General features: G+C 44.8%; 1 protein-coding gene across 7 annotated transcripts in view; it reads right to left on the bottom strand.

Annotated features, from left to right (window-relative positions):
- Position 1: 1 nt before the first annotated feature.
- The window catches only part of LOC139548926 (pleckstrin homology-like domain family B member 1), a 94997-nt gene continuing 86240 nt past the window's right edge, over positions 2-8758 (bottom strand). For 4 of the 7 annotated variants that reach the window (XM_071358891.1, XM_071358893.1, XM_071358895.1 and 1 more), the window contains 9 exons: positions 8463-8565; positions 7956-8048; positions 7014-7299; positions 5298-5388; positions 4874-5020; positions 4525-4744; positions 4017-4102; positions 3778-3807; positions 2-1154 (listed from right to left, as the gene is read on the bottom strand). In XM_071358891.1, the coding sequence (XP_071214992.1) occupies positions 1014-1154; positions 3778-3807; positions 4017-4102; positions 4525-4744; positions 4874-5020; positions 5298-5388; positions 7014-7299; positions 7956-8048; positions 8463-8565 (1197 nt within the window). In that variant the 3' untranslated portion in view covers positions 2-1013. The remainder of the gene's footprint in view (positions 1155-3777; positions 3808-4016; positions 4103-4524; positions 4745-4873; positions 5021-5297; positions 5389-7013; positions 7300-7955; positions 8049-8462; positions 8566-8758) is intronic. The other 3 variants (XM_071358892.1, XM_071358894.1, XM_071358897.1) reach the window with 2 other exon arrangements.

The following is an 8758-nucleotide window of genomic DNA, read 5'->3' as shown; positions in this document are numbered from 1 at the left end:
ACTGTAACATTTCTGTTTTAATAGATCTGTATTGAGAATCCATACATGAAAGTGTACAGTCAACATATGGTGTGTCAGATGGGAGCAATGTTCTACAGTGTTGAGGGAGAAGAGTGTGGTATACTGTTAACTGAAGTGTATTCTGACCAGTAGACTTCTTGTACAATACTGGTTGAATGAGTGACATTTTACAGTAAACCTTTTTCTAACACATACCTCTGGCTACACCCCGGTGTGGGGAAAATATATTAAGATATTTTCTGATGTTTATAGTACCTCAATTTCACAAGGCTGAACAAACCTAAAGATATTCAGATGGTGTTTATGTAGCATGTCAAGCTACCAGATCGTGACATTCTTGATCTGAAAGAATTGGAAAGTGTAAGCAATAATTCAACCTACCAAATCAGATCTACAGAAGTGCATAGGTTACTGTTCAGTGACATTAGACTATGACAAGGCACAGAATGATTAGCATTATAATGACATGTGCAAGGGGTCAAGTCAACATTAGTGGAATCTAGTTCAGCAGTAAGCTAAAGTCCGATGGAACAAATTGAGTTGTCTTCACTTAAGTTTGAGCTAAATAGGTAGTCGGGAAATGCCTTTTGTATAAAACAACCATCTGAAACCATTGGTATAATGTCATTTAGCAATATTACATAGTGTAAAAAAAAAAAAGTTAAGACACTGATACACACAGGTCTCACAAACAAGAACCTGTAACAAACAATATCTCAATTTGGCAAAATAGAAAGGCTTTTGAGCACAAAGTCTGACAGTATTGTCATTTTGGTTATATACAGTGTCTTTTCCAGGACTCCCTTTTTCAATCCGTGGGCAGAAGCAGGTAGAAAAACCAGTGGAGAAAAATGTCTATTGTAAAGTGATTTAAAAATAGATACAATGAACGTAACAAAATAAAAAGGCAATTTCCCAATACTGGGGAGAGGATAAGGCCTGAGTCTATTGAAGTGTGTCACTGCTAGGCCTCCGTACACAAGTCTCCCCTATTAGTTCATGAACTGCGTGTAGCCCTCGGCTCCGGTTACTATAACATCCATCCATATCCTCATGGCCTCCGGGGCAGAGGCCACCATGTAGTAGAGTCTGTCGTGAGTCTTCACACAGAAGGTCAACGAGGGATTGGGGCTCTGGGATTGCAGGGGAGAGAAAGGTCAGTAATATGGAGATGACAGATTTATCCCAAACAGCACTCGGTGTTAAGGGGTGATTGAATGCAGAATCTGTGGGTGGAGTTTTTCCTACGCACCTCATATTGTCTCTGATTCAACCACAGTACTAGAGCTTGGTTATAAAATAAATGAACCAATATCATATTCTGTCTGTACAGATTTTTACTAAAAGTACAATGGGTGCACTACAGTCAAATATTAAACAACCCAAAACCTGTGTTAGAGTTGCTACACATTTGCCCATATACACTGCTCAAAAAAATAAAGGGAACACTAAAATAACACATCCTAGATCTGAATGAAATATTCTTATTAAATACTTTATTCTTTACGTAGTTAAATGTGCTGACAACAAAATCAATGGAAATCAAATGTATCAACCCATGGAGGTCTGGATTTGGAGTCACACTCAAAATTAAAGTGGAAAACCACACTACAGGCTGATCCAACTTTGATGTAATGTCCTTAAAACAAGTCAAAATGAGGCTCAGTAGTGTGCGTGGCCTCCACGTGCCTGTATGACCTCCCTACAATGCCTGGGCATGCTCCTGATGAGGTGGCGGATGGTCTGCTGAGGGATCTCCTCCCAGACATGGACTAAAGCATCCACCAACTCCTGGACAGTCTGGTGCAACGTGGCGTTGGTGGATGGAGCGAGACATGATGTCCCAGATGTACTCAATTGGATTCAGGTCTGGGGAACGGGCGGGCCAGTCCATAGCATCAATGCCTTCCTCTTGCAGGAACTTCTGACACACTCCAGCCACATGAGGTCTTGCATTAGGAGGAACCCAGGGCCAACCGCACCAGCATATGGTCTCACAAGGGGTCTGAGGATCTCATCTCGGTACCTAATGGCAGTCAGGCTACCTCTGGCGAGCACATGGAGGGCTGTGCGGCCCCCCAAAGAAATGCCACCCCACACCATGACTGACCCACCGCCAAACCGGTCATGCTGGAGGATGTTGCAGGCAGCAGAACGTTCTCCACGGCGTCTGTCACATGTGCTCAGTGTGAACCTGCTTTCATCTGTGAAGAGCACAGGGCGCCAGTGGCGAATCTTGGTGTTCTCTGGCAAATGCCAAACGTCCTGCACGGTGTTGGGCTGTAAGCACAACCCCCACCTGTGGACGTCGGGCCCTCATACCACCCTCATGGAGTCTGTTTCTGACCGTTTGAGCAGACACATGCACATTTGTGGCCTGCTGGAGGTCATTTTGCAGGGCTCTGGCAGTGCTCCTCCTGCTCCTCCTTGCACAAAGGCGGAGGTAGCGGTCCTGTTGCTGGGTTGTTGCCCTCCTACGGCCTCCTCCACATCTCCTGATGTACTGGCCTGTCTCCTGGTAGCGCCTCCATGCTCTGGACACTACGCTGACAGACACAGCAAACCTTCTTGCCACAGCTCGCATTGATGTGCCATCCTGGATGAGCTGCACTACCTGAGCCATTGTGTGGGTTGTAGACTCCGTCTCATGCTACCACTAGAGTGAAAGCACCGCCAGCATTCAAAAGTGACCAAAACATCAGCCACGAAGCATAGGAACTGAGAAGTGGTCTGTGGTCACCACCTGCAGAACCACTCCTTTATTGGGGGTGTCTTGCTAATTGCCTATAATTTCCACCTGTTGTCTATTCCATTTGCACAACAGCATGTGAAAGTTATTGTCAATCAGTGTTGCTTCCTAAGTGGACAGTTTGATTTCACAGAAGTGTGATTGACTTGGAGTTACATTGTGTTTAAGTGTTCCCTTTATTTTTTTGAGCAGTGTATATATTTCAACAACTGATTGTCTCGTTGATGGACAATGGGGCGTCTATGCTGACAGTCACACTTCTGTCTACTGAACCTGTTAAAAAGAATTCAGCCTTCTGCTGCTCTACCACGTGTTTATCCACAACACACAGTTAAATCACACACACCTCTCTTCGATACCGAGGAGACAGGAGCTCAGAAAAGTGCTGAAGGAGACAGAGTCAAAACAGGATACACTGCAGCAGCTAGACTGCCAGCAGGACAGTACACACACACACACACACACCATAAGATGCCCAATGCACATATTTTACAGTTGCACACATGCACTTCTTAGAGTTCATAAGCTATATACAGTATATGAAATACAACACTGATATGCATACACACACCTGGATAATCCACCCGTATTTAGTCTGTTTCAATTGAAGGGACAGATTCAAACAACCAATTCCACAGAGGAACAGACAAGGGAATTATCACTCTAATAAGGCTTGCTTTGGCAAACAACTCCAATGCAGGAACTAAAGACATATGAAACCAAGAGGTCGGGGAGAAATTGAGGATCCAGAGATGCACTGTTCTGTAATGGCTGTGGGTTTTCATTCTGTCTTGTATTAATCATGCATGATCACACCCCTGTTGGGTATTCAACTGAAAGTTGCAGATAGCAATGGAATATGTAGAGCTGACACAAATCCTTATTCCACATGACACACTTCTGTCTGAACATTCTGTGTAAACAACCAAACACACACTTGGGTAAGGAGGGCAGAGAACAAGCAATGGGTGGGTCTGTGAGTTCACTGAGACAAAAGTGGTACATACATTGGTCAAATTGAGGTTGAAAAATCCTTTCTGTGAAACCAGCCAGTAAAAGCAAAAGAGTGAGAAGAGAAATGAAAGCGTGGAAGAAGCAGAATGTGTATAAAACCAAAGATCTTAAAGAGAAATATTGCATCAGTACAGTGAAAGTATAAAAAGAAAAGTGATTAAAGAAGATTTCATTTTGTTCTGTATACAGATTGTTCTCCGAGTGTTGGGTAGATAACATAGGTAGAACGTACCTTCGTGGCGCTACGCAGGTGATCGTAATAGACCTCTTCAATGGCCTGGAAGTAGATGACTCCTTTCAGTTTGGTCTCGTGCTTGTCTGTTGAGTAAATTAACATGACAAAATGCTTGGATAAAAATATCACACATTTGCGATTCCTACAGTAGTTTCTTTGATGAGAGAGAGAGTAAACTGCACTAGATCCTTGCTACATAATAAAACCGTCACTTTCTAGGAAAAGAAGTTGCAATTTTAAATGGAATAATTATTTTATAATTTGCCGTTTTATCATTCAAGCATATGCATATTACTGTATTTAAAGCCTGCTTACAAAACGCTACCCACAAATGTGTATTTCCCTTGTGTATCCTAATGTTCATCTCTATCAAACTCATTTACACCACCTTTCACAAACAGTCTACATTAAGGTCAAAGGGTATGAATATGCCGTCTACTGTATCTCCCATTGGCTCGATCCGAGCACTAATGTGTTTGTATATAAATGGCAGCCTTTTCCTTACCAACGTAATAGGAGAAGGTCCTTTTGAGGCGGTCGAAGACAAACCAGCGTTTCTTCCACGACTTGATCTTGCCGCCCATCTTGACCAGGTAACCCTTACACATCTTCTCTGTGAGGATCACGTGGTAAGAGGTCTCCACGTTGTGGCCGGATGACTCGATGTGGGAGCGCAGGTCAAACTCCTCCTTGCGGATGGGCAGGTAACGAGTCATAGGACGGGCCTGAGGAAAGGAGGAAACAAACTTGTAACAAGTTTTTCAAAAGCCTGTATGACTAACAGGATGAGAGAGAGAGATCTCAAACTGTATATTCTTTTTGTTTGGATTTTTGTTATTGGGCCTCAGGCTCACCTGGGAGAAGTTCTTGCTCCTCATCTTCACCTCCTTGTCCACCAGCTGCTGCCTGTGCACCGTCTCGTCCTGCAGCCTCTTCTCAGCCTCCTCGCGCCGCCTCCTCTCCTCCTCCAGCATCTGCCTACGGGCATGGCTCTCTCGCTCCTGGAGAGAAGGTGGAAAAAGATCATGAACATAGGCCCTCTTTACATCAGCAGTTGTCACAAAGTACTTTACAGAAACCCAGCCCAAAACCTCAAAGACCAGGCAATGCAGAGGCAGAAGCACAGGAAAAAACTCCTTAGAATGCAGGAAACTGGAAAGAAACAGAGGAACCAGGCTCCGAGGGGTGGCCAGTCCTAATCTGGCTGTAACACTGAAGTAATACGTCAGTATGGGATCTGATAGGAAGTTAGCCATGGCATGTGAGGTAGTGTCTTACTCTGGATTCTATGAGCCTGGCCTTCTCTAGGTGGGCTTCCTTCAGCATCTTCTCCATCTCCTCGATCTTCAGCGCATCCATCCCACTGGCACTGCAAACCAGACACAGTCAGAGATACATCTCAAATAGCAATGACATCCATCATTCAATATATTTATGGGTTACAGTGTATTAATACTTTTAAATCCTAAAACTGTGTCCTGAAAAACCACCCCCAAAATGGCTAAAGATCGTCAAGCTTCTTACATAGGAACAAAGAGGATTAAGTAAGTAAGTCCTAAAACACCATTCATCACTGGTCATAAAAACAGTAACTTACTATGTGGACACTAACTACCACAAACAGTTATTAACTATCACCGACTGTTATAAAATGGGTGATGAAATGTGTAACTGTTTAGAGATTCAATGCTGCATACAATGGAAATGTCCCGTCTTAGACAGCGTATGGCCAGGTGGTGCAAGGTTGTGTTCATTAAGGTCAACATTCTAAAACGTTTTGCAACAGAAGACGAATGACTGTTTCTCATTGGACATGTCCAGATAGTAACCTCCCCTCTTCACTCCGCTTTGGACAGTTTATTTTCCATTTCCTGCCTACTGAACACAACGCTAATGAGTGCTTAGGCCTGATGATTACAAGCAATCTTTGATGTCCTGTTTAAAGTGGAGAAACAGCTGTGCTTTCACCAGGTGCAAAGGGAATGGACGCATCTGCCTTGTCTGTGTGCGACCACACACACCATACCTTTCATATCAACTGGCTCAGAGCAACCACTATCTGTGCAGTGTCTTTCACTAGTTTTAAGACTATTTAACTAGTCATTTGACTATATTTCAGCAGTCACTCATCCAAATGTTTAACTGGCCAAAATAGAAATGTTGACTTTTAACCAATCATAGACAGTAAAGGGGACATCCCTTCTGCTGTAGCCTACACATGTATCCAGGGCTGCATCCCAAATAGCACCCTATTCCCTATATAGTGCACTACTTTTGACCAAAGCTCATAGGCTCTGGTCAAAAGTAGTGCACTGTATAAGGAATAGGGAGCCATTTGGGCACAACCCAGTGTGTTCACCCAGGCCAGGATCATAAAATATGGTGAATAAATGATTGGGAGGAAGGCAGTGTTCAGCAACACAGTCTCTGGCATGTGTTTACGGAAGAGCGTTTCACTGTTTATTTTTGTAGGCCTCATTATGGTCGGCGATAATTCATGCACGACAACAAACTTGACGAGTTCTGTATGAACTGGGAATCCCTTTTGACTGTGATAAAGACGGCATGTTTGAACTAGATTTAGAGAAATATTTTCAATTTTTCACACTACCGTGCCGACTGAAGCCAGACTGTGCTGCCTCGGATACTTTACACATCGACCTTTTCCGCATGGTTCCAGCACACCAGCTCAGGACAGACAACCTGGGTTAGTTCTGCTCAGTAGTGTAAGAAGCCCTATATTGTACGTTAAATATCCACTAGAATAGTGATAACAGTGGATGGACAACAGCTGAGCAGACACACAGGCTTCTTTTGTCACTAGTAGACAGACTAATGATACACGACACAGCTTAACAGATGGTGCACAATTCACAGTCAGACAGGACGTGGGGAGGAGTCATTTGACCCATGTGGTTACTTGTCGGAGATCCCTTGGCAGAAATGAGCCAGCGTGAGTGTGTTCCAGGATATGCATGTGTGTGTTTCTCTGACCTGGACATGTTGTCGGGGGAGCAGGCCGAGTTGTTGCCTGTGGAGACACTGGTGTCCATGCTGTCAGAGCTCTCCAGGCTCAGTGTGTCGTACGGCTGCTCGCCCGCCGATGGCGGCTGGTGGTGCAGGATGGAGTGGTGCACCATGGGAGGGCCGTGGGCGTGTGAGGGGGCATAGAGGTGGGTCTGAGAGCCGTGGAGCGCATCCCACTGGCACTGGGCCTCCACTGCAGCCCGCTGCTTCAGCTCAGCCAATCGACGCCGCTGCTCCTCGATCACCTGGTGGCCTGAGGGTGGAGGGAGAGAGCTGGTCTGTGGGTTGCTTGATCACATCCAGGGATACCCTATCATGTCAGTTCTAGGATGTATGGCAGCGCTCTCAGCATGCAGACACACATACTCACCCCCTAACCAACTCTCTCACACACACACGATTCATATCCACTTGCCAAGCAAAAAGTCATGATCATCAGCATCACCCAGCTATGAAGGGACAGTAAACCTAAAGATTGCCTGTGAGTCCATGTAAAGTAGGATACCACAGGTCAGCGACAGATGAAACCAGGCCCCACACATACATCAAACATACAACATATATGTGCTTGGCATTATCAAAAGCCCAAGCTGAATTCAACCAGCAACATGTTTCTTCATCACCAAAGCTTCCGTAAGTACAGTAAGCAGCAAAAATACAAATAGTACATGATCAAGTAACCCAAGGAAGTCATCTTCAATTCAAACCCATGCTCGCTATCCATCATATAACTGACAGATACATCTAAAAACAGCTGCAAAGTTAAAAGGGGAACAAAAGTTGGCCCGACAGATGAAAAGCACTGCTTCTACCAAACGCATGCATTGTTGATTCTCAGCAGGAGGATGAGACAGACAAAAACATGGAGAAGGGAGAGTTTATATGAGTTGAACACGAGACCAAACCCACTCCCAGGTTGAGTGGTCTGTCTGTCTATCTGTCTGTCTGTGGGATTGTCCATGGTGGAGCAGGGAGACTCAGACGTGGAAGGCAAGGAGGACTCTGTGACAGAGAGTGGAGGACAGTAATGGAGAGAGGGATGGTTGGGATGGAGGGACGGAAGGACAGGGTGACAGAGAGACAGACAGGAGGACAACATGGTGGTTAAATAGGAGCTGGAGGAGGCAAGCGAGGGAGGTGTCACAACCATGGAGGAAGAGACTGGGTGAGGGGGAAGTGGGGTGATGGAGACAGGGACAGGGACGTGGTGTGGTTTCTCTGAAGCATGACAGGAAATCTTGAAATGACAGACAACAAATGTCGTTAATAGAAACCTGGAGAGGACCATCTTAAACACATTATAACTATACTAGTTCCATGTTGATGTTTACTGCTGGAACCCTAGAAGGAAACTCTTGCCTCAGACCAGAACATGTGACAGAGTTGCCTTGTGTAAACCTCCCAAAAGGCGGTTACCTTTCTGCTGTAAGGCTAGCGCTCTCTTGGTCTCTATGTCCTGCATGGTGGCAGCCAAGTTCCGTGGCAAACTGCCTGTACTGTTGGGAACCATCAGTGGGCTCTGGAAGGACACAAAAGAAGGAGAGTGATTGATTAAATTCAAACAACAATGAAAAACACATACAGTGGGGAGAACAAGTATTTGATACACTGCCGATTTTGCAGGTTTTCCTACTTACAAAGCATGTAGAGGTCTGTAATTATTATCATAGGTACACTTCAACTATGAGAGACGGAATCTAAAACAAAAATCC

The sequence above is a fragment of the Salvelinus alpinus genome, chromosome 22 (assembly GCF_045679555.1).
Source record: "Salvelinus alpinus chromosome 22, SLU_Salpinus.1, whole genome shotgun sequence".
In the NCBI taxonomy this organism is placed as follows: Eukaryota; Metazoa; Chordata; class Actinopteri; order Salmoniformes; family Salmonidae; genus Salvelinus; species Salvelinus alpinus.
This window is presented reverse-complemented; position numbering and strand designations above follow the sequence as displayed.